Source organism: Serinus canaria, chromosome 26 (assembly GCF_022539315.1).
Source record: "Serinus canaria isolate serCan28SL12 chromosome 26, serCan2020, whole genome shotgun sequence".
In the NCBI taxonomy this organism is placed as follows: domain Eukaryota; kingdom Metazoa; phylum Chordata; class Aves; order Passeriformes; family Fringillidae; genus Serinus; species Serinus canaria.
The window spans coordinates 2,092,762-2,119,419 of NC_066339.1; the positions used below are offsets into that span (position 1 = coordinate 2,092,762).

The 26,658-nt window shown below is 55.9% G+C and overlaps 2 protein-coding genes and 1 long non-coding RNA gene across 8 annotated transcripts in view; 1 reads left to right on the plus strand and 2 right to left on the minus strand.

Annotated features, from left to right (window-relative positions):
• The window catches only part of RBM15 (RNA binding motif protein 15), a 27,660-nt gene extending 21,977 nt beyond the window's left edge, over positions 1-5,683 (plus strand). Inside the window, exons 4-5 of the transcript XR_001991827.3 lie at positions 396-608; positions 1,308-5,683. The gene's annotated coding sequence lies outside the window, so the exon portion shown is untranslated. The remainder of the gene's footprint in view (positions 1-395; positions 609-1,307) is intronic.
• On the minus strand, positions 731-25,909 carry SLC16A4 (solute carrier family 16 member 4). Its single transcript, XM_050985445.1, has 10 exons — positions 25,356-25,909; positions 24,812-24,933; positions 23,304-23,436; positions 22,458-22,601; positions 20,850-21,011; positions 18,957-19,542; positions 10,272-10,291; positions 7,179-7,390; positions 5,690-5,783; positions 731-1,030 (listed from the first exon to the last, which is right to left on the minus strand). Exons 1-10 carry the CDS (start codon positions 25,363-25,365, stop codon positions 888-890), a joined length of 1,626 nt encoding a protein of 541 aa, XP_050841402.1. The 5' UTR covers positions 25,366-25,909; the 3' UTR covers positions 731-887.
• Positions 12,036-15,965, minus strand: LOC127060830 (uncharacterized). 6 transcript variants are annotated; one of them, XR_007780210.1, is made up of 5 exons: positions 14,792-15,965; positions 14,218-14,571; positions 13,564-13,697; positions 12,361-12,427; positions 12,036-12,100 (listed from the first exon to the last, which is right to left on the minus strand). It is a non-coding gene; the product is annotated as an uncharacterized LOC127060830 (long non-coding RNA). The 6 variants fall into 6 exon arrangements; XR_007780211.1 differs by lacking the exons at positions 12,361-12,427; positions 13,564-13,697 and having other exon boundaries at positions 12,037-12,100; positions 14,792-15,963; XR_007780213.1 differs by lacking the exons at positions 12,036-12,100; positions 12,361-12,427; positions 13,564-13,697 and adding an exon at positions 12,211-12,251 and having other exon boundaries at positions 14,792-15,964.
• Positions 25,910-26,658: the final 749 nt, after the last annotated feature.

A 26,658-nucleotide genomic window follows, 5' to 3' on the forward strand; every position in this document is an offset into this window, starting at 1 on the left:
ATACCAAATTTTTTTACTATAATAATTTCAAATACCAATTTTTTTCCATTATAATTTCAAATACCAATTTTTTTATTATAATAATTTCAAATACCAATTTTTTTACTATAATAATTTCAAATACCAAATTTTTTGCCATTATAATTTCAAATACCAGATTTAAAAAAATTGCACCTTCACTACTGGAAGGAAAGTCCAGGCTGCTGTGTTGTGTCTTATCCATCCAAATGAAATTTGTGGGATGCTGGCTGGATCCAGGCTCAGCACTGGAGCTGCCTCTGGAATGGAATCTCTGGGAGTCTCTGGAGGGTTGGGAAGCTGGGGAGGGGTGGGTTTGGTCTCTGGCTTTGCTGTGTTGTGGTTCTGGCTTTAATTAAGACTGGTTTTGCCTCCAGGTCCCGTGTGCTGTGGCAGTAACTGTGCCTGGGATGTGGAGAGGCCCCCCTGCTGCATCCTTCCCCCAGAGAGAGGAGCTCCTGGAGCAGCTGGTCCTGGTGGAAGTGTCACCCTGCCCTCCCTGTCCCTGCTCTCGTCCCCCCAGGGCCAGCTGTTTGTGTGTGAGCAGAATGAGCTGCAATCTCTGGCATGGGAGCTGCTCATCCCACGAGGTGAGTGAGTCAGCTCTGCTCCGGGAAGGACAGAGCTGAGGATTAAATCTGAGAGGCAGAAAAACCCAGCTCAGGAGCAGAGGCACCACGGGCTGCATTTTCCCCAGACACTCCACACTGTGCATTTCTCAGCTGGCTTTAATCAGCACAAATTTCCAGCTATCCAAACTGAATCTGACACCCAGAAATTCCAGTTTTCAGTCTTGCTGCTGTTGATCCTTCCCAGTGCAGGCAGTGGCTGTCCCACGTAGGTGTGATCAAAGCCCAGCCTTTAAAACCTCAGCTCTTGTCCAAATTGGCTTTTCTTAGCTTCCATTTTTGGGCTGCAGGCTCGAAGAAGAAGGAGATGGGTGAGATGAGAGCACAGGCTCCAGCAAAGAGGAAGGAGCAGGCGTAGGTCTGGGTGTAGTCATAGAGCCACCCTGCAGGAGAGGAGGTTGTTATTAAAGCTGGGGGATTTTTCTCAGCGAAAAAAATAATTCAGGGAGGTGGGTGGGAGGCAAAGGATGTGTGTTCTCATCTAGGAATTGCTCAGATATTTCCCTTAAATTATTTTAACTCTTCCTGGGCAGCATTTCCTGTAAGGAAATGACATGCAGGTCATTTTTCCCAGAGCCAGCTTTGATCCTTGCAGTGGACCTGGTGTTTAATTGGATTGAATTTAATCCCCGAATTTCTTTTATTTTTTTCCTGTTTAAGTAAGGAGAAAGTGGCTGATGGAAGATCCCCTTGGACTGAAGGGATGACTTGCACATGTTGGTATTTGCAACATCTGGGCTGCAAACCCTCTGTTCTCCAGCCTTGTCTTGTGTGAGCAGACCCAGTTTCATGTCCTTTGTCTAGCAGGAGAGACCCCAGGCCAGGAGCTGGAAGTGAACTTGATAAAAGTAGCTCTGGAAGGACTTAAAAGGAAAAGCTGAATTCCACTGAGCCTCGGGAATGTCTGGAGGATTCAGGTCACCTTTTAAAGTGACCTCCAAGTGTTGGGTTTGGTCCTGGATAATCATGTGGGCAGTCCTTTGGAAGGTGGAGAGTTCCTCTCTTTGAATCTAAAATCTGCAAAGTGCTGGGAGCTGCTGCTGCACATAAAAACCCAAATCCAGTCCCAAATGTGGTGTGGGGTGGGTGGGTGTGGGGCAGCAGCTGAGCCAGATCTGCTGCTGGCGTGAAATGCAATTCCTCTGGAGACATCCATGGAATCCAGACATCCACGGGCTTCCATGAGCTCCACAAGCAGCAGATCTGGACCAAACCTGGGCTTCTCACACCCAGGCAGGGACAGCATGCAGTCCCTGGGGTCCTGGGCTCGGAGCCATGGAAGGGGAGGGTGCCAGTGCAGTGTGGGGTCAGTGCTGGAGCAGAGGCACTGCCATTCCCGGCTGTAGATTGCCACAGGAGGTTTTAGAAAGCACAGAACAGCTGCTTTTGCCCACTCTCAGTTTCTCTTGGCTCACTGCTGTCTCGGGGGCAGTCCCTGTGTTTGCTCCTCAGGGATGTCCTGGGAGCCACCTGCTGGAGGAGCTGCAGCTGGAGAGGAGGATCCATCCCCTGCTGGGATCCATCCCCTGCTGGGATCCAACCCCTGGTGGGATCCAACCCCTGGTGGGATCCATCCCATACTGGGATCCATCCCCTGCTGGGATCCATGGATCCATCCCCTGCTGGGATCCAACCCCTGCTGGGATCCAACCCCTGCTGGGATCCATCCCATAGTGGGATCCATGGATCCATCCCCTGCTGGGATCCATCCCCTGCTGGGATCCATCCCATAGTGGGATCCATCCCATACTGGGATCCATCCCCTCCTGGGATCCATCCCCTGCTGGGATCTATCCCATAGTGGGATCCATGGATCCATCCCCTGCTGGGATCCATCCCATAGTGGGATCCATGCCCTGCTGGGATCCATCCCATAGTGGGATCCATTGATCCATGCCCTGCTGGGATCCATCCCATAGTGGGATCCATCCCCTGCTGGGATCCATCCCATACTGGGATCCATGCCCTGCTGGGATCCATCCCATACTGGGATCCATGCCCTGGTGCTGCACTGGAGGACTCTCCCATGGCCCTGAGGTTCATTCCCAGGGCTGGGACCAGTTTCTGCTGCCTGGAAGTCTCTGGGATGTGGAGAGGGGATGCTGAGGTGGTTATTTGTGAGAGGAACAGGACAGAGTGCTCCAGTTGAGTTCTGATTTATTGCAATTCCTAAAATATCCTTCAGGATATTTCTTAATTTTTATTTTCCTGGATTTTTTTGGTGCTGAATGGGATTTAGGTGCAGTGGGATTCACCAGCACTGCCTCACTGGCAGCACAGCCACCAACTTCCATCACACCCCAACCTTTTGAAGCATCTCCAGTCTCTACCCCAGTTAATTTCCAAAACAAAACAATAATCACTCCTGCTGCAGGAGGCTGAGCTAGGAGCTTGTGGTGCTCAAACCCCAGCAAAGCAGCAGTTTTGTGAGGAATGCTGGAAAATCCCAGCAATGGAATCCAGACTAAACATTCCCAGCACTGCTGGTGCTGCCAGCTGGGTCAAGCTGTTTAAATGGTACTGCTGATCTTTAATCAGAAGTTTTATTTATTCCTGATGCCCTGAGGAGCAAAATTCAGTGGGAAGGTGAAGGTAAAATTTAGCAAATGTCTAAATACGAGTGCCAGCAGAGCTTTTGATGACTCCATCCTCTCCCTTTTCACCACCCAGATTTCCTGGATCTGGAGTTTGTCCTCTGGGGGCTGGAATCTCTTCCAGAATTTGCTTTACAGGCTTTGCTTCAGCTCTTTTGCATTTTGAGTCAGTGATTTGTGGAAATAAACTGTGCCCTTCTCTCCTCAGCTTGCTCCTGGCTGCCAAAATAATGTTTATTCTGCTTTGGGCTGGGTTTTTTCAGCATCCAGAGGTGCCAGTGGATGGGGAGCTCTGAAGGAGACTCCAAACTTTCCCTTTGGGTCCTGCCAGCTGCCCCTGGATTTCAGGGCTTTCAGCTGAACACATTTTCAGGTAAGTCACCTTTTCCTTCCATTAGGCTTTGGTCTAATATGCAAATTAGGCAATTTTACCCTTTGCAGTTCTCATTAGCCATCATTATTTCCACTGTGTAAAAACGCTTGGGTTTGGTGAAATTGTAATTCTGAACTCAAGATTTCTGGGAAGTGAGAGCACCGAATCCCAGGCTCTCACAGAGTGTTTAAATCCTGCTCTCTGCAAGGAACAGATGGTTTTGGACACTTCATCAGGAGTTTTTTGTCTCACTCAGTTTTCACACTTAAAACTGCATTGCAAGAGAAAATTGCAGAACTTCTCTTGGATCCCAAGCCTGGAAACTGAGCTCTGGATTGTTTCCATCTTGCTCTGCCTGTGACAAGATGGATCAGGGAGTGTTTTGCTTCTTGGCTTTATTTGGCCTTTATTTATCCCACCTGCCTTAAGCCTGGTTTCTCTGGAAAGCTTTTTGCAGGAAAAAAAGCAAAAAGCTTCCCATTAGTGCAGATATCTTGCAGCTGGATGGAAATTTAACTTTTTTAACTGCAGTGTGAGTGTGGAGAAGTGACAGCCAGGGTGTTTAGGCCCTGCTGTTTGTTACTGAGGGATGGCTGAGGGCTCAGTGCACCCCTTGGACAGCAGCAGGGATCTGCAGTCCAGGCTGTGCATCACCCTGACATGGGAGGCTCCTGGGCAGTGAAATGTTTTGGCTCCTTGAAATTGCACCCACACACAGAGCAGAGCCAGCCCAGGGATGTTGATTGGGAACATTCATTTTTCCCTGTGCATGGAGCTGGAGTTTACAGAACCCTTGGCAGCTTCCAGCCAGGCCCCTCTGCAGGCTGGGGGCAGCTGATTTGGAGGGCAGGGAACAAAAAATGATGGTTTGGGTTGGAAAGGGCCCTAAAGCTGCTCCCATTCCACCCCTGCCATGGCAGGGACACCTCCCACTGTCCCAGGCTGCTCCTAGCCCTGTCCAGCCTGGCCTTGGGCACTGCCAGGGATCCAGGGGCAGCCCCAGCTGTGCCAGGACCTCCCCACCCTCCCAGGAACAATTCCTTCCCAATATCCCATCCACCCCTGCCCACTGGCAGTGGGAAGCCATTCCCTGTGTCCTGTCCCTCCCTCCCTTGTCCCCAGTCCTTCTCCAGCTCTCCTGGATCCCCTGTAGGCTCTGAGCTCTCCCCAGAGCCTTCTCCTCTCCAGGTGAGCACCCCCAGCTCTCCCAGCCTGGCTCCAGAGGGGCTCCAGCCCTTGGAGCATCTCCATGGGCTCCTCTGGACTCTCTCCAGCAGCTCCAAGTCCTCCTGCTGTTGTTTCCAGGGCTGGGACAGCTCTGGGGTCTCAACTGAGCGGGGCAGAGGGGCAGAATCCCCCCTCCCCTGCTGCCCAGGCTGGGGGCTCAGCCCAGGAGCAGTTGGGCTGCAGGGAAGGGAAAGCTTTGTCCTGGCCAAGCTGTTTGGAGGAGAACAAGTCCCCTGCTCTTAGCAGAGGCTGGACACTCATTCCTAAGCACTTGAAATCACCCAAATCCTCACAGCTGCCTTGGTTTCCTGGCAGAGGGAGAAGAGCAAAGGCTTTTCATGCTCCTTATCTCTGGGCCCAGAGCTCTGGTGGCTGAGCTGTGTAATCTCTGTCAAAACAAGAGATTACTGAGGCTTCTCCTGATGTTCCAGTGCCTCTGCCTGGTGGGAATCTTGCTGAGTCTGTCCTTGCTTCCCCTCCAGTCCAAGTTCAGTGTTATTTGAACACCACTGGGAGTAAAATCCATGGGAATGTGCTTGTTACCCTGCTGTGCTCAGGGCTGAGCTCTGCACGTGGGGCTTCACTGCATTTTCCAGAGATTCCAGGCAGCATTTTCTAAATACTCCAGGCAGCGTTTTCCAAGCTGCTGGTTGGGTTTTGCAGATTCCCAAGCAAAATGTTGCCTGTCTATAAAAATACATTTCTGAAATAGGATTTTTTCCTTTTTTTCCTCTCTCTGTTAGAACAGAAAACCCATTCTGGGATGGATCCCTGTAGGAAAGTGAACCAGCAGCAGGTTTATCCCTGGATTTCTGGGGTGGGTGTGGGTTTTGTATAACATCACTCACCTGCTAGAGGGGGTCCTCCCATGGCTGCTATCCCTGCAAAGAAAGCAGCAAACCCCAGGTAGCTGTGGAGCTTCTCCACACCCACCAGATCCACCTGTTGGAAAACCAAAATAGATAATTAGTGATTGGCTTCAGAGGAGTGCATATGCACTACAGATTAATTGATTTTTGGGGTTTTTTTAAGCACAAGAGATGATTTGATTCTTTTTTCCTGGGGAATTTCCTCTCCAGCTGCAGCTTTGGAAGGACTTGGCCCCTGTAGGTCTGATCCAGCCTGGAACCAGTTTGCCTCCCTAAGGCAGCTGTGGGAAGGACTGGGATGGGAGAAGCTTCTGTGCCTTCCAGAAGGAAATGCCAGATTATAATGGTGCCTCCCTGCCTGGATCAGGGAATCCTGGAATGGTTTGGGCTGGAAAGGACCTCAAAGCCCACCCAGTGCCACCCCCTGCCATGGCAGGAACACCTCCCACTGTCCCAGGCTGCTCCAAGCCCTGTCCAGCCTGGCCTTGGGCACTGCCAGGGATCCAGGAGCAGCCCCAGCTGCTCTGGGAATTCCATCCCAGCCCCTCCCCATCCTCCCAGGAACAATTCCCAATGCCCAATATCCCATCCATCTGTGCCCTCTGGCACTGGAAGCCATTCCCTGTGTCCTGTCCCTCCATCTCTTGTCCCCAGTCCTTCTCCAGTTCTCCTGGAGCCCCTTTAGCTCTGGAAGGGGCTCTGAGGGGATCTGGATCCCATTTAGCCGCTGGAAGGGGCTCTTAGGGAATCTCCTGGATCCCCTTTGGGCTCTGGAAGAGGCTCTGAGCTCTCCCTGGAGCCTTCTCCTCTCCAGGCTGAGGCCTCCCAGCTCTCCAGGCTGCCTCCAGCCCTGGGAGCAGCATCCCTGTGGTGTCCTGGGGACCCTGCTGCAGGTCGGGGTGTCCCAGGTGAGTCTGGGATGGTTCTGGTGTCCCAGGTGGTTCTGGGTGTCCCAGGTGATTTGGGATGGTTCTGGTTCTGGTTCTGGTGTCCCAGTGGCTCTGGGATGGTTCTGGTGTCCCCGTGGCTCTGGTTCTGTTTCTGGTTCTGTTTCTGTGTCCCCCTGGTTCTGTTTCTGGTTCTGGGTGTCCCTCCCAGGTGGTTCTGGCTCTGGTTCTGGTTCTGGCTCTGTTTCTGTATCCCCGCGGCTCAGGGATGGTTCTGGTTCTGGTTCTTGTTCTGGTTCTGGTTCTGGTTCTGTTTCTCAGTACCAACGGCTCAGGGATAGTTCTGTTTCTGGTTCTGTTTCTGGTTCTGTTTCTGTGTCCCCCTGGTTCTGGCTCTGTCCCTGTTTCTGTGTCCCCACGGCTCAGGGATGGTTCTGGTTCTGTTCCTGTCTCTGTTTCTGAGTCCCCTTGGCTCAGGACAGGAGCAGAGCCGGCCCGGACTGGCCCGGCCCAGCCCTGAACTCACCAGCCCGGCCCGGCCCGGCCCAGCCCAGCCCGGCCCGGCCCAGCCCGGCCCTCACCAGCACAGGCAGCACCAGGGCCATGAATCCCCCGCAGAAGGCGGCAGCGGCGGCGGCGTAGGCCAGCAGCAGGGCCAGGGAGGTGGCCAGCGGCCCCAGCAGGTGGGTGACCCCGCTCAGCAGCAGCCAGGTGACGTGCAGGTGGTACCTCTTGGTCCAGCTGCGGTCGGCCAGCCAGCCCGAGAGCAGCTGGCTCAGCGTCTCCGTGACACCTGGGGAATGGCAGCGCTCACACTGGGGAACGGCAGCGCTCACACCTGGGGAACGGCAGCGCTCACACCGGGGAACGGCAGCGCTCACACCCGGGGAATGGCAGCGCTCACACCTGGGGAACGGCAGCGCTCACAGCGGGGAACGGCAGCGCTCACACCTGGGGAACGGCAGCGCTCACACTGGGGAACGGCAGCGCTCACACCTGGGGAACGGCAGCGCTCACACCTAGGGAACGGCAGCGCTCACACCTGGGGAACGGCAGCGCTCACACCTGGGGAACGGCAGCGCTCACACCTGGGAACGGCAGCGCTCACACCTGGGAACGGCAGCGCTCACACCCGGGAAAGGCAGCGCTCACACCTGGGAACGGCAGCGCTCACACTGGGGAACGGCAGCGCTCACAGCTGGGAACGGCAGCGCTCACACCGGGGAACGGCAGCGCTCACGCTGGGAACGGCAGCGCTCACACCGGGGAACGGCAGCGCTCACACCTGGGGAACGGCAGCGCTCACACTGGGGAACGGCAGCGCTCACACTGGGAACGGCAGCGCTCACACCTGGGGAACGGCAGCGCTCACACCTGGGAACGGCAGCGCTCACACTGGGAACGGCAGCGCTCACACCTGGGAACGGCAGCGCTCACACCTGGGGAACGGCAGCGCTCACACCTGGGGAACGGCAGCGCTCACACCTGGGAACGGCAGCGCTCACACCTGGGAACGGCAGCGCTCACACCTGGGAACGGCAGCGCTCACACCTGGGAACGGCAGCGCTCACACCGGGGAACGGCAGCGCTCACACCGGGGAACGGCAGCGCTCACACCTGGGAACGGCAGCGCTCACACTGGGAACGGCAGCGCTCACACCTGGGAACGGCAGCGCTCACACCTGGGAACGGCAGCGCTCACACTGGGGAACGGCAGCGCTCACACCCGGGAACGGCAGCGCTCACACCGGGGAACGGCAGCGCTCACACCTGGGAACGGCAGCGCTCACACCTGGGAACGGCAGCGCTCACACCTGGGAACGGCAGCGCTCACACCGGGGAACGGCAGCGCTCACACCTGGGAACGGCAGCGCTCACACCTGGGGAACGGCAGCGCTCACACCGGGAACGGCAGCGCTCACACCGGGGAACGGCAGCGCTCACACCGGGAACGGCAGCGCTCACACCTGGGAACGGCAGCGCTCACACCTGGGGAACGGCAGCGCTCACACCCGGGAACGGGAGCGCTCACACCTGGGAACGGCAGCGCTCACACCCGGGAACGGCAGCGCTCACACCTGGGAACGGCAGCGCTCACACCGGGGAACGGCAGCGCTCACACCTGGGGAACGGCAGCGCTCACACCTGGGAACGGCAGCGCTCACACCGGGGAACGGCAGCGCTCACACCTGGGAACGGCAGCGCTCACACCTGGGAACGGCAGCGCTCACACCTGGGGAACGGCAGCGCTCACACCTGGGAACGGCAGCGCTCACACCCGGGAACGGCAGCGCTCACACCTGGGGAACGGCAGCGCTCACACCTGGGAACGGCAGCGCTCACACCTGGGGAACGGCAGCGCTCACACCTGGGGAACGGCAGCGCTCACACCTGGGGAACGGCAGCGCTCACACCCGGGAACGGCAGCGCTCACACTGGGAACGGCAGCGCTCACACCCGGGAACGGCAGCGCTCACACCCGGGAACGGCAGCGCTCACACCCGGGAACGGCAGCGCTCACACCGGGAACGGCAGCGCTCACACCTGGGAACGGCAGCGCTCACACCTGGGGAACGGCAGCGCTCACACCTGGGAACGGCAGCGCTCACACCTGGGAACGGCAGCGCTCACACCTGGGAACGGCAGCGCTCACACCTGGGAACGGCAGCGCTCACACCCGGGAACGGCAGCGCTCACACCCGGGAACGGCAGCGCTCACACCCGGGAACGGCAGCGCTCACACCTGGGGAACGGCAGCGCTCACACCCGGGAACGGCAGCGCTCACACCGGGGAACGGCAGCGCTCACACCTGGGAACGGCAGCGCTCACACCTGGGAACGGCAGCGCTCACACCTGGGAACGGCAGCGCTCACACCTGGGAACGGCAGCGCTCACACCTGGGAACGGCAGCGCTCACACCTGGGAACGGCAGCGCTCACACCGGGGAACGGCAGCGCTCACACCTGGGAACGGCAGCGCTCACACCGGGGAACGGCAGCGCTCACACCTGGGAACGGCAGCGCTCACACCTGGGAACGGCAGCGCTCACACCGGGGAACGGCAGCGCTCACACCTGGGAACGGCAGCGCTCACACCTGGGAACGGCAGCGCTCACACCTGGGAACGGCAGCGCTCACACCTGGGAACGGCAGCGCTCACACCTGGGAACGGCAGCGCTCACACCTGGGAACGGCAGCGCTCACACCTGGGAACGGCAGCGCTCACACCTGGGAACGGCAGCGCTCACACCTGGGAACGGCAGCGCTCACACCTGGGAACGGCAGCGCTCACACCTGGGAACGGCAGCGCTCACACCGGGAACGGCAGCGCTCACACCTGGGAACGGCAGCGCTCACACCTGGGAACGGCAGCGCTCACACCTGGGAACGGCAGCGCTCACACCCGGGAACGGCAGCGCTCACACCTGGGAACGGCAGCGCTCACACCTGGGGAACGGCAGCGCTCACACCGGGAACGGCAGCGCTCACACCGGGGAACGGCAGCGCTCACACCTGGGAACGGCAGCGCTCACACCTGGGAACGGCAGCGCTCACACCTGGGAACGGCAGCGCTCACACCTGGGAACGGCAGCGCTCACACCTGGGAACGGCAGCGCTCACACCGGGGAACGGCAGCGCTCACGACCAGCTCCCGGGAACGGCAGCGCTCACACCGGGAACGCAGCGCTCACACCTGGGGAACGGCAGCGCTCACACCGGGAACGGCAGCGCTCACACCTGGGAACGGCAGCGCTCACACCTGGGAACGGCAGCGCTCACACCGGGAACGGCAGCGCTCACACCCGGGAACGGCAGCGCTCACACCTGGGAACGGCAGCGCTCACACCTGGGAACGGCAGCGCTCACACCTGGGAACGGCAGCGCTCACACCTGGGAACGGCAGCGCTCACACCGGGAACGGCAGCGCTCACACCTGGGGAACGGCAGCGCTCACACCGGGGAACGGCAGCGCTCACACCTGGGGAACGGCAGCGCTCACACCTGGGGAACGGCAGCGCTCACACCTGGGAACGGCAGCGCTCACACCGGGGAACGGCAGCGCTCACACCGGGGAACGGCAGCGCTCACACCGGGGAACGGCAGCGCTCACACCTGGGAACGGCAGCGCTCACACCTGGGGAACGGCAGCGCTCACACCTGGGGAACGGCAGCGCTCACACCCGGGAACGGCAGCGCTCACACCTGGGAACGGCAGCGCTCACACCTGGGAACGGCAGCGCTCACACCTAGGGAACGGCAGCGCTCACACCTGGGAACGGCAGCGCTCACACCGGGAACGGCAGCGCTCACACCTGGGAACGGCAGCGCTCACACCTGGGAACGGCAGCGCTCACACCTGGGAACGGCAGCGCTCACACCTGGGGAACGGCAGCGCTCACACCTGGGAACGGCAGCGCTCACACCTGGGAACGGCAGCGCTCACACCTGGGAACGGCAGCGCTCACACCTGGGAACGGCAGCGCTCACACCTGGGAACGGCAGCGCTCACACCTGGGAACGGCAGCGCTCACACCGGGAACGCAGCGCTCACACCGGGAACGGCAGCGCTCACACCTGGGAACGGCAGCGCTCACACCGGGGAACGGCAGCGCTCACACCTGGGAACGGCAGCGCTCACACCTGGGGAACGGCAGCGCTCACACCTGGGAACGGCAGCGCTCACACCGGGGAACGGCAGCGCTCACACCTGGGAACGGCAGCGCTCACACCTGGGAACGGCAGCGCTCACACCTGGGGAACGGCAGCGCTCACACCTGGGAACGGCAGCGCTCACACCTGGGGAACGGCAGCGCTCACACCGGGGAACGGCAGCGCTCACACCTGGGAACGGCAGCGCTCACACCTGGGAACGGCAGCGCTCACACCTGGGAACGGCAGCGCTCACACCTGGGAACGGCAGCGCTCACACCTGGGAACGGCAGCGCTCACACCTGGGAACGGCAGCGCTCACACCTGGGAACGGCAGCGCTCACACCTGGGAACGGCAGCGCTCACACCTGGGAACGGCAGCGCTCACACCTGGGGAACGGCAGCGCTCACACCTGGGAACGGCAGCGCTCACACCGGGGAACGGCAGCGCTCACACCTGGGAACGGCAGCGCTCACACCTGGGAACGGCAGCGCTCACACCGGGGAACGGCAGCGCTCACACCTGGGAACGGCAGCGCTCACACCTGGGAACGGCAGCGCTCACACCTGGGAACGGCAGCGCTCACACCGGGGAACGGCAGCGCTCACACTGGGAACGGCAGCGCTCACACCTGGGAACGGCAGCGCTCACACCTGGGGAACGGCAGCGCTCACACCTGGGAACGGCAGCGCTCACACCGGGGAACGGCAGCGCTCACACCGGGGAACGGCAGCGCTCACACCGGGAACGGCAGCGCTCACACCTGGGAACGGCAGCGCTCACACCTGGGAACGGCAGCGCTCACACCGGGGAACGGCAGCGCTCACACCTGGGGAACGGCAGCGCTCACACCTGGGAACGCAGCGCTCACACCTGGGAACGGCAGCGCTCACACCTGGGAACGGCAGCGCTCACACCGGGAACGGCAGCGCTCACACCGGGAATGGCAGCGCTCACACCTGGAACGGCAGCGCTCACACCTGGGGAACGGCAGCGCTCACACCTGGGAACGGCAGCGCTCACACCGGGAACGGCAGCGCTCACACCGGGGAACGGCAGCGCTCACACCTGGGAACGGCAGCGCTCACACCTGGGAACGGCAGCGCTCACACCTGGGAACGGCAGCGCTCACACCTGGGGAACGGCAGCGCTCACACCTGGGAACGGCAGCGCTCACACCTGGGGAACGGCAGCGCTCACACCGGGGAACGGCAGCGCTCACACTGGGAACGGCAGCGCTCACACCTGGGAACGGCAGCGCTCACACCGGGGAACGGCAGCGCTCACACTGGGAACGGCAGCGCTCACACCTGGGAACGGCAGCGCTCACACCTGGGAACGGCAGCGCTCACACCGGGAACGGCAGCGCTCACACCTGGGAACGGCAGCGCTCACACCCGGGAACGGCAGCGCTCACACCTGGGAACGGCAGCGCTCACACCTGGAACGGCAGCGCTCACACCGGGGAACGGCAGCGCTCACACCTGGGAACGGCCAGCGCTCACACCTGGGAACGGCAGCGCTCACACCTGGGAACGGCAGCGCTCACACCTGGGAACGGCAGCGCTCACACCTGGGAACGGCAGCGCTCACACCTGGGAACGGCAGCGCTCACACCTGGGAACGGCAGCGCTCACACCTGGGAACGGCAGCGCTCACACCTGGGAACGGCAGCGCTCACACCGGGGAACGGCAGCGCTCACACCTGGGAACGGCAGCGCTCACACCGGGAACGGCAGCGCTCACACCTGGGAACGGCAGCGCTCACACCGGGGAACGGCAGCGCTCACACCTGGGAACGGCAGCGCTCACACCGGGAACGGCAGCGCTCACACCGGGGAACGGCAGCGCTCACACCTGGGAACGGCAGCGCTCACACCGGGGAACGGCAGCGCTCACACCTGGGAACGGCAGCGCTCACACCTGGGGAACGGCAGCGCTCACACCGGGAACGGCAGCGCTCACACCGGGGAACGGCAGCGCTCACACCGGGGAACGGCAGCGCTCACACCTGGGAACGGCAGCGCTCACACCTGGGAACGGCAGCGCTCACACCCGGAACGGCAGCGCTCACACCGGGGAACGGCAGCGCTCACACCGGGAACGGCAGCGCTCACACCTGGGAACGGCAGCGCTCACACCTGGGAACGGCAGCGCTCACACCTGGGAACGGCAGCGCTCACACCGGGAACGCAGCGCTCACACCGGGGAACGGCAGCGCTCACACCCGGGAACGGCAGCGCTCACGCCTGGGGAACGGCAGCGCTCACACCGGGGAACGGCAGCGCTCACACGGGGAACGGCAGCGCTCACACCCGGGAACGGCAGCGCTCACACCCGGGAACGGCAGCGCTCACACCCGGGAACGGCAGCGCTCACACTTGGGGAACGGCAGCGCTCGCACCTGGGGAACGGCAGCGCTCACACCTGGGAACGGCAGCGCTCGCACCTGGGGAACGGCAGCGCTCGCACCTGGGGAACGGCAGCGCTCACACCCGGGGAACGGCAGCGCTCACACCCGGGGAACGGCAGCGCTCACACCGGGGAACGGCAGCGCTCACACCGGGGAACGGCAGCGCTCACACCGGGGAACGGCAGCGCTCACACCGGGGAACGGCAGCGCTCACACCGGGGAACGGCAGCGCTCACACTGGGGAATGGCAGCGCTCACACCTGGGAACGGCAGCGCTCACACCGGGGAACGGCAGCGCTCACACCCGGGGAATGGCAGCGCTCACTGGAACGCAGCGCTCACACCTGGGAACGGCAGCGCTCACACCTGGGAACGGCAGCGCTCACACCTGGAAAGGCAGCGCTCACACCGGGAACGGCAGCGCTCACACCTGGGAACGGCAGCGCTCACACCTGGGGAACGGCAGCGCTCACACCTGGAACGGCAGCGCTCACACCTGGGGAACGGCAGCGCTCACACCTGGGACGCCGCCAACCTGGGAACGCAGCGCTCACACCGGGGAACGGCAGCGCTCACAGCTGGGAACGGCAGCGCTCACACCTGGGAACGGCAGCGCTCACACCGGGGAACGGCAGCGCTCACAGCTGGGAACGGCAGCGCTCACACCTGGGAACGGCAGCGCTCACACCTGGGAACGGCAGCGCTCACACCCGGGAACGGCAGCGCTCACACTTGGGAACCGCAGCGCTCACACCCGGGAACGGCAGCGCTCACACCTGGGGAACGGCAGCGCTCACACCTGGGAACGGCAGCGCTCACACCGGGGAACGGCAGCGCTCACACCTGGGGAACGGCAGCGCTCACACCTGGGAACGGCAGCGCTCACAACTGGGAACGGCAGCGCTCACACCTGGGAACGGCAGCGCTCACACCGGGGAACGGCAGCGCTCACACCTGGGGAACGGCAGCGCTCACACCTGGGAACCGCAGCGCTCACACCTGGGAACGGCAGCGCTCACACCTGGGAACGGCAGCGCTCACACCCGGGAACGGCAGCGCTCACACCTGGGAACGGCAGCGCTCACACCTGGGAACGGCAGCGCTCACACTGGGAACGGCAGCGCTCACACCTGGGAACCGCAGCGCTCACACCTGGGCCAGCCTGGGCCTGCTGGGTTCTCATTTCAGAAATTACTGCCTCAGCTAAGTTTATTGGAGATTATAGAGTATTATACCTCTAGCTATATTTTAGATTATTATTTTATTATTATATGGATTGAATGGGTACTCTGTGTAATACTGAAATTCTGTTATTTCTAGGTATTTTATAAATTATTACTTCATATAAATTAATTAGATTTATACATTAAGATACATTTAGCTATATTTTAGATTATTATTTTTATTTAGTATATGTATTAAATGGATACTCTATGTAAAGCTGAAATTCTGTTATTTCCAGGTATTTTATATATATTATAGCTTCATGTAAATTTTATAGATATTATACATTTATTATAAATTTTGCTATATTTGATATTATTATTTTTATTTAGTATATGTGTTAAATTGATACTTTGTGTGACTTTGAAATTCTATTCTAGGTATTTTTATATTTTATTGCTTCATGTAAATTTCTTAGCTATTAGAAATCTAGCTTTATTTCATAGTATTTTATATTATTTTTTATAATTTGTAGTATATGTAATATATTGAGACTTGACTTTGCATACTATTTAAGTTCTGTTATTTCTAGATATTTTAATTTTTTGTTACTTCATATAAATTTATTAGATACAAATTTAACTATATTTTATATTATTATGTTTATTTAGTGTATATATAAAATTGATACTGAAATTCTATTATTTCTAGATATTTTTGTATGTTATTGCTTCATGTAAATTTATTAGCTATTAGAAATCTAGCTATATTTTATAGTATTTTATATTTTTTTAAATTATGTATAGTATATGTGTTATATTGAGACTTTGTGTAATGTTGAAATTCTGCTATTTCTAGGTATTTTTATATATTATTGCTTCATATAAATTTATTGGATATTATAAACCTAGCTATATTTTATAGTATTTTATTTATCATTTGTAGTATGTGTAACATATTGACACTTGACTTTGCATCATATTTAAATTCTATTTTATTTCTAGATATTTTAATATCTTACACCTTGTAAATTTATTAGATATTGTAAATTTAACTATATTTATATTAGTATTTTTATTTAGTATGTATATGAAATAGAGTCTTTGTGTAATGTTGAACATCTGTTATTTCTAGGTATTTTTATATTTTATTACTTCATATGCATTTATTAGATATTATAAATCTAGCTATATTTTATAGTATTTCATATTATTATTTTTATTACTTGTAGTATATGTATTATATTGATACTTACAGTATTTTATCTTTTATATTACTAATATTACAATATAATATAAATAGTGTGATATAATATAATATAATATAATATAATATAATATCATATAATATAATCAGTAATATAATATAATATAATATAATATAATATAATATAATATAATATAATATAATCTAATATACATACTATAATATCATATATAATATAATATGTTATGTTATCTTATATTACATTACATTACATTACATTATACTATTTATATTATATTATACTCTATTATATTAGTCTTGTATATTATGTTATATTTTTATATTATCTATATTATTTTCTGTAGTTAACTATTTCATATAGTTAAATTATACCTATTTCACGTTACTATATTTATTATTTAATATTTGCATATTTTTAATATTTTTGTATTTTTCTATACATTATAATATGATATTACATATAATCTACTCTAACATAGTTCTATTTTACAGTATTTTATAATATATCATTTATATTATATTATACATGATTTCATATTATACTTGATTATTTATATTAACCTTAATACAATTTATTCTTCTATTTATTTTATAATGTTCTTTGCACTATTTTATTCACTATATCCATTATTTTTATATATGTTTATTTCTACAGTTTTAAATTATTATATTTATATTTATTAGTGATTTTTATCATAAAACTTTATATTTTTATTCAGTATTATTTCTATTGTTGGCTGTGTCCCATCCCAATTTCCCTGTTCTTTGTGAGCACATCACCGAAAACCTCCAGGTGTTTTTAGGCTACAAATTCCAGGATTGGGATTTCCCTTTTCCTTTGTGCTGCTTTACCCAAGGGCACCAAAGTGCTCTGGGAAAATTCCCTTGGGGGGAATTCCACCCTCAGGGACTCTGCACCCTGAAATGCCCTAAATCAGGACAGAGCAACCTGCTGAGGAGAAAAATCTGAGTATTCAGAAGAAAAATGCAGCTGAGATTTTAATTTTTCTAAAATTATTTCTATTTCAATTCTAAAACTCAATTTTTCTAAAACCCCGGGCATTTTCTAGAAACCCAGACATGTCAGAGGCTCTGCAGCCTCTAATAAAATAGGTTACTATTTTATATTTAAAATATAAATACATAGAATAAAAGAGTAGTTGGGGTTTTGAGAGTCTGGGTTTGAGAGCTGTTTTTGACATTTCCTGGTGCATTTTAATGAAGCAAACATCAAGGAGCTGTGCACTGAGCCCCTGTCCCTCCCAACCCCAGCCATCCCTAAATCCCTGGGCATTCCCAACAGCCCCTCCCTGCTGAACACTCCCCAGCTCTGCAGGAACAAAATCTGGTGTGTACAATAAAATAAAATATTCCCTGCTGACTGAGGCTGGAGCTGCTTTCTTACCCCAGCATGGCTTCGGTGTTAATCCAGGCTTAAAGCCAGGCCAGGGTTTGGGTTTGGGGAGTGTGCCTTAAAGCCAGGCCAGGGTTTGGGTTTGGGTTTGGGTTTGGGTTTGGGTTTGGGGAGTGTGCCTTAAAGCCAGGCCAGGGTTTGGGTTTGGGTTTGGGTTTGGGTTGGTTTGGGTTTGGTGGAGGTGCCTTAGCCAGCAGGGTTTGGTTGGGTTTGGGTTTGGTTTGGGTTTGGGTTTGGGTTGGTTGCCGGGTTTGGGTTTGGGTTTGGGTTTGGGTTTGTGGTTTGGTTGGGAGTGTGCCTTAAAGCCAGGCCAGGGTTTGGGTTTGGGTTTGGGGAGTGTGCTTTATAGCCAGGCCAGGGTGTTTGGGTTTGGGTTTGGGTTTGGGTTTGGGTTTGGGTTTGGGTTTGGGTTTGGGTTTGGGGAGTGTGCCTTAAAGCCAGGCATGGGTTTGGGTTTGGGTTTGGGTTTGGGTTTGGGTTTGGGTTTGGGTTTGGGTTTGGGGAGTTTGCCTTAAAGCCAGGCCAGGGTGTTTGGGTTTGGGAAGTGTTCTTTATAACCAGCCACGGGTTTGGGTTTTGGGGTTTGGTTTTTGGAGAAGTGTGCCTTTAAAACCAAGTATTGGTTTGGGTTTGGGGGTTTGGATTTTGGGGAGTGAGCCTTAAAGCCAAGGCATGGGTTTGATTTTTGGGGACTGTGCCTTGTTTTTTCCCCCACTTGGGGGTGGATATTCCAAATCCAGATGCCTGGATCTGAGTATGGTTTTGGGGAATGTGCCTTAAAACCAGGCTTGGGTTTGGGTTTTGGAGTTTGGATTTTGGGGAGTGTGCCTTAAAACCAGGCATGGGTTTGATTTTTGGGGACTGTGCCTTGTTTTTTCCCCACTTGGAGTTTGGGATGTGCCAAATCCAAATGTCTGGATCTGGGCATGGGTTTGGATTATGAGGAGTGTCCCTTAAAGCCAGGTTTGGGTTTGGGTTTGGGAACTGTTCTTCATAACCAGGCATGGGTTTGATTTTTGGGGAGTTTGCCTTGTTTTTTCCCCCACTTGGGGATGGAGGTGCCAAATCCAGATGCCTGGATCTGAGCATGGGTTTGGGTTTTGGGGAATGTGCCTTAAAACCAGGCTTGGGTTTGGGTTTTGGGGTTTGGTTTTTGGGGACTGTGCCTGTTTTTTCCCCCACTTGGAGGTGGATGTGCCAAATCCAAATGCCTGGATCCACATTAATGTGGGAGATTTTTCCCCCAGTATTGAATTTCTCCCTTTTGGGTCAAGCTGGAGGGGTCTGGATGCACCTCTGGATTCTGGTGCCTTGTGGGTTGAAGGCCAGCAGGGCTTGTGGTGTGCAGAGAGCACCTTGTCAGTGGAGATTTGGGGTTTTTGGGAGCAGGGAGGGTGTGGCATCATCCAGCTGGCACTGGGAGAAGCACCCAGGGCTGACCCTGTGCCAGGAGGATCCATCCCAGGACACGTCTGGGGCCGTTTCTGGGCAGAGTTGGGGGTGTTTTTCTGTGAGCTGGGCTGGGAGGGTCCCTGTGCCTACCAGCCACGGCGATGAGGTAGGAGCCATCCCTGCTGCTCAGGCCCAGCGTCCTGGCTCTGGCCACCAGGTGGAAGAAGGGCACGAAATAGGCCAGGTGGCTGAAGAGGAAAGACCAGGTGAAGATGAAGAAAAGGGGATCCTTCAGCGGGGAGAAGTCCAGCAGAGGCTGAGGAGGTTCCTCTTTGGTGGCTGCAGGGGGCTGGGGGCCTCTCCTGGCCCCGCTGGGGGGTTCTGAGGAGGAGCTCTCCGGGCTGGGTTTCTGCAGCCTTCCCCTGGCTGGCTCAGAGACGTCTCTGCCATGGGGCACCACGAGTGACTCTGAGCTGGGAGCCTCCTGTGCCTGGAGAAGCTGTGATTCCCTCTGAGTGCTTCCATCTGAACACCCACCAGGAGCTTCTGGATCCTTCTCTGCCCCTGAAGACCCCCGGTGTGGATTTCTGGCAGGTTCCCGAGGCAGCTGGGGGCTGGCAGGCCACAGCAGCATGCTGGAAGGCACCAGGTTCAGCATGATTCCTCCAAACACCAGCAGAGTACCTGAGGGAAGGCAAAAGGTGCTTTGTTCTTGGGCTGGAAAGGGGGAGCAGCAGGAAATGGCCTCTGTGGAACAGGGTGTGATTTTCAGTGATCCTGGAGAAGGTTCTGTTTGCCTTCTCCTTCTGCAGGAGTTAACTAAACAGGGATTTTTATTCCTGTTTTTCTAGCTGGAAGTTCGTTTTGCTGTGATGCACAGAACAAATCCACAGCTGCCTCTGGAATCTGTTTGCTTTTCCTCATTTAAAGTCAAAGATGGTCTTGAATCACTACAGTAAAATGAGGGATCTCTGGTTTGATTTCTGAGATCTGTGCTTTGACTCTGATTTTAATGAGTGATTAAGTGTTTAATTATTAACAAGATGTCCCCAGACTACCCTAGAAGAGGCAGAGTTATTCCTTGGTGTGCTGAATTTTTAAGAAGAGCCTCTTGGAGCCTCCAGATCTCCCCAAATTCCCTCTCAGAGCTGATGAATTGGAAGGAACAGGATTCAGCTGCAGCTTTGGAAGGACTGGGCCCCTGTGGGTCTGATCCAGCCTGGAACCAGTTTGCCTCCCTAAGGCAGCTGTGGAGCTGTGGGAAGGACTGGGATGGGAGATGCTTCTGTGCCTTCAGCTGCCCAGACCTGGAGGAAGGAGTTTGAAACTCTGAACACCTTCCAGAAAGAAATGCCAGATTATAATGGTGCCTCCCTGCCTGGATCAGGGAATCCTGGAATGGTTTGGGCTGGAAGGGACCTCAAAGCCCATCCATTCCACCCCTGCCATGGCAGGGACACCTCCCACTGTCCCAGGCTGCTCCCAGCCCTGTCCAGCCTGGCCTTGGGCACTGCCAGGGATCCAGGGGCAGCCCCAGGGGAACTGAGGGATGGCTGAGGGCTCAGTGCACCCCTTGGACAGCAGCAGGGATCTGCAGTCCAGGCTGTGCATCACCCTGACATGGGAGGCTCCTGGGCAGTGAAATGTTTTGGCTCCTTGAAATTGCACCCACACACAGAGCAGAGCCAGCCCAGGGATGTTGATTGGGAACATTCATTTTTCCCTGTGCATGGAGCTGGAATTTACAGAACCCTTGGCAGCTTCCAGCCAGGCCCCTCTGCAGGCTGGGGGCAGCTGATTTGGAGGGCAGGGAACAAAAAATGATGGTTTGGGTTGGAAAGGGCCCTAAAGCTGCTCCCATTCCATCCCTGCCATGGCAGGGACACCTCCCACTGTCCCAGGCTGCTCCCAGCCCTGTCCAGCCTGGCCTTGGGCACTGCCAGGGATCCAGGGGCAGCCCCAGCTGCTCTGGGCACCCTGTGCCCTCTCACCTTGCCAGCCATAGGCCTCGATGAGGAGCTGGGTGAAGGGGGCCATGAGGAAGGTCAGCCCCATGCCCGAGCGGGCCAGGGCGTTGCAGAAGGCCAGGTGAGCCCGGCAGCGCTTGGCCGTCATCACTGCAGCTGCCTGGTACAGACAGGCAAAGCCCATCCCTGGGGAGGGGAAAAGGAGAGTGAGAGACTCCAGCAGGTACAGCCCATCCCTGGGGAGGGGAAAAGGAGAGTGAGAGACTCAGCAGGCACAGCCCATCCCTGGGGAGGGGAAAATAAGGGACTCCCACCCCAGAGAAACTCCGTCCCTGTGAGAAGGGGGAAAACAACACGAGATTCCCACCACAGACTCCATCAGGCAGAGCCTATCCCTGAGGGAAGGGGGAAATTGAGAGTAAAGGTTCCCACCACAGAGAGACTCAGCAGGCAAAGCCCAGCCCTGAGTGTGGAGCCTCACTGGGCAGGGGCTGCTCCTGTGTGAGCCTGGCACTGTCACTGCCCAACGGAGCTGCTCCGAGGAGTAAAGTCAGAGCAGTGACAATGGCACTGCACTGACAGCCCAACATGGGAATTGCAAAAACATCCCTGAGGGAAGGGGAAAATAAAAGGCTCCCACCACAGAGAAACTCCATCAGGCAAACCCCCCCCCATCCCTCTGGGAAGGGGGAAAATGAGAGTGAGAGATTCCAGCAGGCAAAGCTCATCCCTGGGGAGAGGAAAATAAGGGACTCCCAGCCCAGAGAGACTCCATCCCTGTGGGAAGGGGGAAATTGAGAATAAAGAGGGAATCCACCACAGAGAGACTCATGGTGCCCCATGGCTCTGACCCAGCCTTGGGAAGGCTGCAGAAACCCATCCCAGAGAGCTCCTCCTCAGGAACACCCACTGAGGCCAGGGGAAGCCACAAATCCCTTCCAGTCCCAAAAAGGGGCTCCTGTGTGGGGATTCCAGGTGCTGCTGTCCCAAGCTGGCAGTCCCTGGCTCTGCAGCAGAGGGGAGTTGTGCTCTCACAGTCAGAGGAGAGCGAGATCTGGTGGGTGGGCTTGGGGTCTGGGGGATTGGAATCTCTGCCCTTTTATAAGGGATTTTAAAAGGCCAGGATCCATGTAGGTCCACGAAAAAAATCAAGGTTAGCTGGGACTGGGATGTTGAAACTGGTGTTTTATTCTGAGCATGAAGCTTTGGCAGTTCACATGGTGTCTCACAAAAAGGAGCTGGGGATGCCTTGACACTAAAGGTTCATGGAATTACAGGATAACTTGAGGTGGAGGGGACCCACAAGGATCACATCCAGCCCTGCCCTGCACAGACACCCCCAAATCCCACCCTGGCATCCCTGGCAGTGCTGTCCAAACCCTCCTGGAGCTCTGGCAGCCTCGGGGCCATGCCCATTCCCTGGGGAGCCTGGGCAGGGCCAGCACCCTCTGGGGAAGAACCTTTCCTGATCTCCATCTCAACCCCCTGGCACAGCTCCTTCTTTGGATCCTGTCCCTGATCACCTCAGGCTCCTCTTCTCACGCTGAACAAAACCCCAGCTGAACAAACAGCCCTTCCCCAGGTTTAAGGCTAAAGAAGCTGATTTGCTGCCCATGCAGTAAACCATCTTACCCAGCAGGAAGCCCATGGAGAAGCAGAGGAAGGGGACACTGGTGGCCTGAGTGCTGAGCAGGCAGCCCCCAGCCACCAGGCCAGCCCCGAGCACGGAGGTCGGGCGCTCTCCCAGGCGCCGGCACAGCACGGCCACCAGCGGGGCTGCAAGGCAAGCAGGGACACAGCTCAGGGACACAGCTCAGCCAGGGGACACAGCTGCTGTGGCAGGGCTTGGGGGCTGCCTGGGACCCCTGGGAAGCCTCGGGAGGCAGGGGGGGACAGGGGTGTGGGAGGGGTTAATGTTCAGCAGAGAGGCTCTGCCTGTGCCCTGAGCTCGGGGAGTGGGGCAGGGAAGGAGGCAAAGCCCAAAGGTTCAGCTCCCCTGAGCCTCCTTCCTCAATCTCACCATGCCCAGCAGCTCCAAGCTATTCCACAGCTGGGACAAGGGTGTTGTTTGCTCTGGAGCTGTACAATAAACCTACAGTGAAGTTCAGGGGATCCCAGAATAATCTAGGTTGGAAGAGATCTCAAAGTTCATCCAGTTCCACCCCTGCCATGGACAGGGACACCTTCACTATCCCAAATTGCTCCAAGCCCTGTCCAGCGTGACCTTGGACACTTCCAGGGACCCAAGGGCAGCCCCAGCTGCTCTGGGCACCCTGTGCCAGGGCCTGCCCACCCTCCCAGGGAAGGATTCCTTCCCAATTTCCAATTTCCTCCCCGTATCCCATCTGAATGTCCCAGTGTTTAGAGCACAGTCCTGCTCAGACACGTGTGGGTGCCATGTCCAGTCTGGAGCAGTCTGGGGTGGGAATTGGATGCACAGAGCCCCCTCAGTGCCCCAGCCCTGGGACAGCAGCTCACCTCCCAGGAAGCGCAGGGAGGACATGATGGAGCCGATCCAGCTGAGCTGCTCTGAAGATCCCCCCATCTCCTCTCGGAAAGCCACGAAGAAAATCCCAAAGGTCTTGAGCGTCCCCATCACGAGCACATTGACCTGAGTTGAGAGGGGGTGGAGGGGAGGTGCCACAGGGCATCAGGAGGGGGGAAAAGCTTTTCCTTCCCCTCATTTTGGGGGGGTGTGGGAGAAACAAAAGGGGATGCTTGAACTGGTGTTGGGGAATGCAGCAGGGTGGGCTGGGGGTGGCCATGCTGCAGTTTGGTCTCAGCAGACCCTCAGCAAACCCTTTGCAAACTGATTTTCCAAAGGAAAGGAACAAAGTTTCCTTCCCTTTCCCTTTCCCTTTCCCTTTCCCTTTCCCTTTCCCTTTCCCTTTCCCTTTCCCTTTCCCTTTCCCTTTCCCTTTCCCTCTCATCCTAGAGCTCAGCCCTTGTAGGATGCTTTTACCTCTGAAGTTACTTTTTAGTACTGCAGCAATGGTCAAAATGGATCAGTCTGGAGATCACTGGGAGCTGCTGAGGGGGTGAGGGCAGCAGGGATGGATGTTAACTGGAGCAGTTTCCCAGGATTTCTCTGCCACAGGGGCAAAGGACAGACAGTTTGTGTCCTGAATTTTAACTCCTGTTGTCTCCCTGCTGGCAGGTGGTTAATGATTGGCAGGGATTTACTCGGGGAGGATTTGAAGGGAGGAAAGCTTTCCTAGCTTGGGGCATGGTGCCTTCTTTACAGTTGGACTCGGTGACCCTAAAGGTCTTCTCCAGGCTTCACAATCCTTTGATTCATCTTTGGTGGGAAGATTCAGCCTGGGGCACAGAGAATTAGTGGCTTTATGGGGTGTTGAGGTGCCAGGTCCTCCCATAGAGCACCCGAGAGCGTGTGCTGCTCCCAGTCAGTCGCTGGCTCCCAGCTCACTGCCCGAGGTGGGACCATGCCCTTGCTGAAGGGACAGGACACCCCTCTGGGGTTTGACATCCTTTGGGGTTTGACACCCTCTGGGGTTTGACATCCTTTGGGGTTTGACACCCTCTGGGGTTTGACACCCTCTGGGGTTTGACACTCCTCTGGGGTTTGGCACCCTCTGGGGTTTGGCACCCTCTGGGGTTTGACACCCTTTGGGGTTTGACACTCCTCTGGGGTGATGTATTTGAGTTGGGAAAAGCCATCCTGGCAAGGTGACCCTCCTGTCCATCGCTGAGAGGTTTGCAGGGGGCATTCCACAGGGAATGGCGTGGCTGGGGTGAGCCCTGGGATGGCTGGGGTCAGTCTGTCCTGTGCTCAGCCTGTCCTGTCCTGTGCTCGGTCTGTCCTGTGCTCGGTCTCTCCTGTGCTGTGCTCGGTCTGTCCTGAGCTCAGTCTGTCCTGTGCCCGGTCTGGCCTGTGCTGTGCCCGGTCTGTCCTGTGCTCTGAGCCAGGCTGGAGATCCCCCTGCCCCTGCTCCAGCCCCGGGAGGGTTTGCCCATTCCCCACTTACCAGGAAGAAGTGAAACACCACTCCCCACGCCCACCCTGCGCCTGCTGCTCCTGAGCCTCGGCTCTTCCCGGCTGATGGAGCCTCCGGAGCCTCCAGCTCTTCATCCTCCTTCCCCTTTCCTGCTGGCGAGAGCGTCAGGACATGTGAACACCTTCCATGTTCTGTTCCCATTCCCAACCATTCCCTGGAGCCCCGGGGCTGTGCTGGGGCAGATACCACGCTCGCATTCACTCGTGTGATTCGTCCACCGGACTCTGACAATTCCACGTTATTCCTGTCTGGAAACAGATTAATATTCCTCATTCCCTCCAAATTACTGTAACCACTTCAGCTTTCAGGGCGGGCGAGTGCCTTCGTGCCGCTCTGGCAGTTTGGGCTGTGCCAGAAGCCCGGGGTCACTCGGAGCTCTCTGCCAGCTCTCCCACTCCAGCTTTCTCTGCTTCCATCCTCTGACCCACCCCGTGCCCCTGAAGGCAGGATCCTGCCCGAGGCAGCAGCTGGACTCTACAGCACCTGGGGTGATGATCCTGGAACTTTTCCTTACCGCCTGGCATGCTGGAAAACCCTCCCCGGAAGAGTCGACAGCAAAGAGGAATCTCTTCAGAGCCTCTTCAATCTCTTCAGAGCCTCTTCAATCTCTTCAGAGCCTCTTCATCTGCCCCAGAGATTAAATCCCCCCTACTGACTTGGCAGCCCAGAGTCTGCTCCCTCATTGCCATGCGGTGAGGATGAGGATGATGGTGTCGGTGCAGAGCGGGACATGGAGCCTGGCAAGCGCTGGGGGGACGGACCCATCCTCCTCCTCCTCCTCCTCCTCTTCCTCCTCCTCCTCCTCCTCTCTCGGCTTGTGAGGCCCCAAGGCCGGCAGTCCCTCCCCTTGCCCAGCTGGGAACAGGAAACCCGGGGCGTTTGGAGCAGAAATCCTGTTGGGAAGGAAAAGCAGGGGGAGCCTGCAAAGTTCTGAGCCCGGGGAAAGCTCCGGATCCCGCCCGGGCAGAGCCGGGCTGGCAGCGCTGGGCTGGAGCCGGGCTGGGCCGCTGCTGCCCGCAGGGGAGCCGAGCTCGGTCCCTGCCTGTCCTGCACGGCCTCGGCCGGGGACAGCACTGAAATAAACAGGGCAGGGGAATCTTCCTCCTTGGGTGGGGAGAATCGAGGGCTTACGCACACTCGGCCGCTGCTGCCGGGAGTGGCACAGAGGAGGAGAAACGCAGCTTTGTCCGCTGGTCTGCAGGCAGAGTCGGGGATTCCATCCTCAGAAGAGCACCGGGAGATTCCCAGATTTCCATTTGACATTCGGGATCCTCTTTTTGGCCGACGTCTTTTAGGTTGGGGTGAAAGGTAAAAAGGGTCTCAGCGGACACTGGATTCTGTTCCTCACGTCTAGACATCACTTCGATCTCTTCATTCCGTGGTGGCTCGTTGTTTTAGGGGTTTTTGCTAGGTTTGGTGATGGGTTTCCTCATTCGCATGCCAACCCCGTTATCCCCTCCTCCTCACCGTCCCGGGGGGTGCCATCCTCCAGGGAGCAGTACTCGACAAAGGAGGATTTCCAACCATTAACAACAGGTGATTACAACATGAAACCATCAACAACAGACAGTTAGAACTCTACCCTGGCAGCGATTGGTGTAACTTGTGAACTCTGCAACCTTTTTAAAACAATGGGCAACTTTTCTACTCGTAACAGGCACCACTGAGGGGGGGCCGGCTGGGAAAGTGCGTGTTCTGCAGCCCCGGGTTTTGGCTCCTGTGCCTGTGAATCTGCCCAAATCCTGGGTGAGCACAGCGCTGCTGCTCCTGCTGAGCTGCCACCCGGGTGGGATCACCCCCGAGGTCAGAAAAAACTG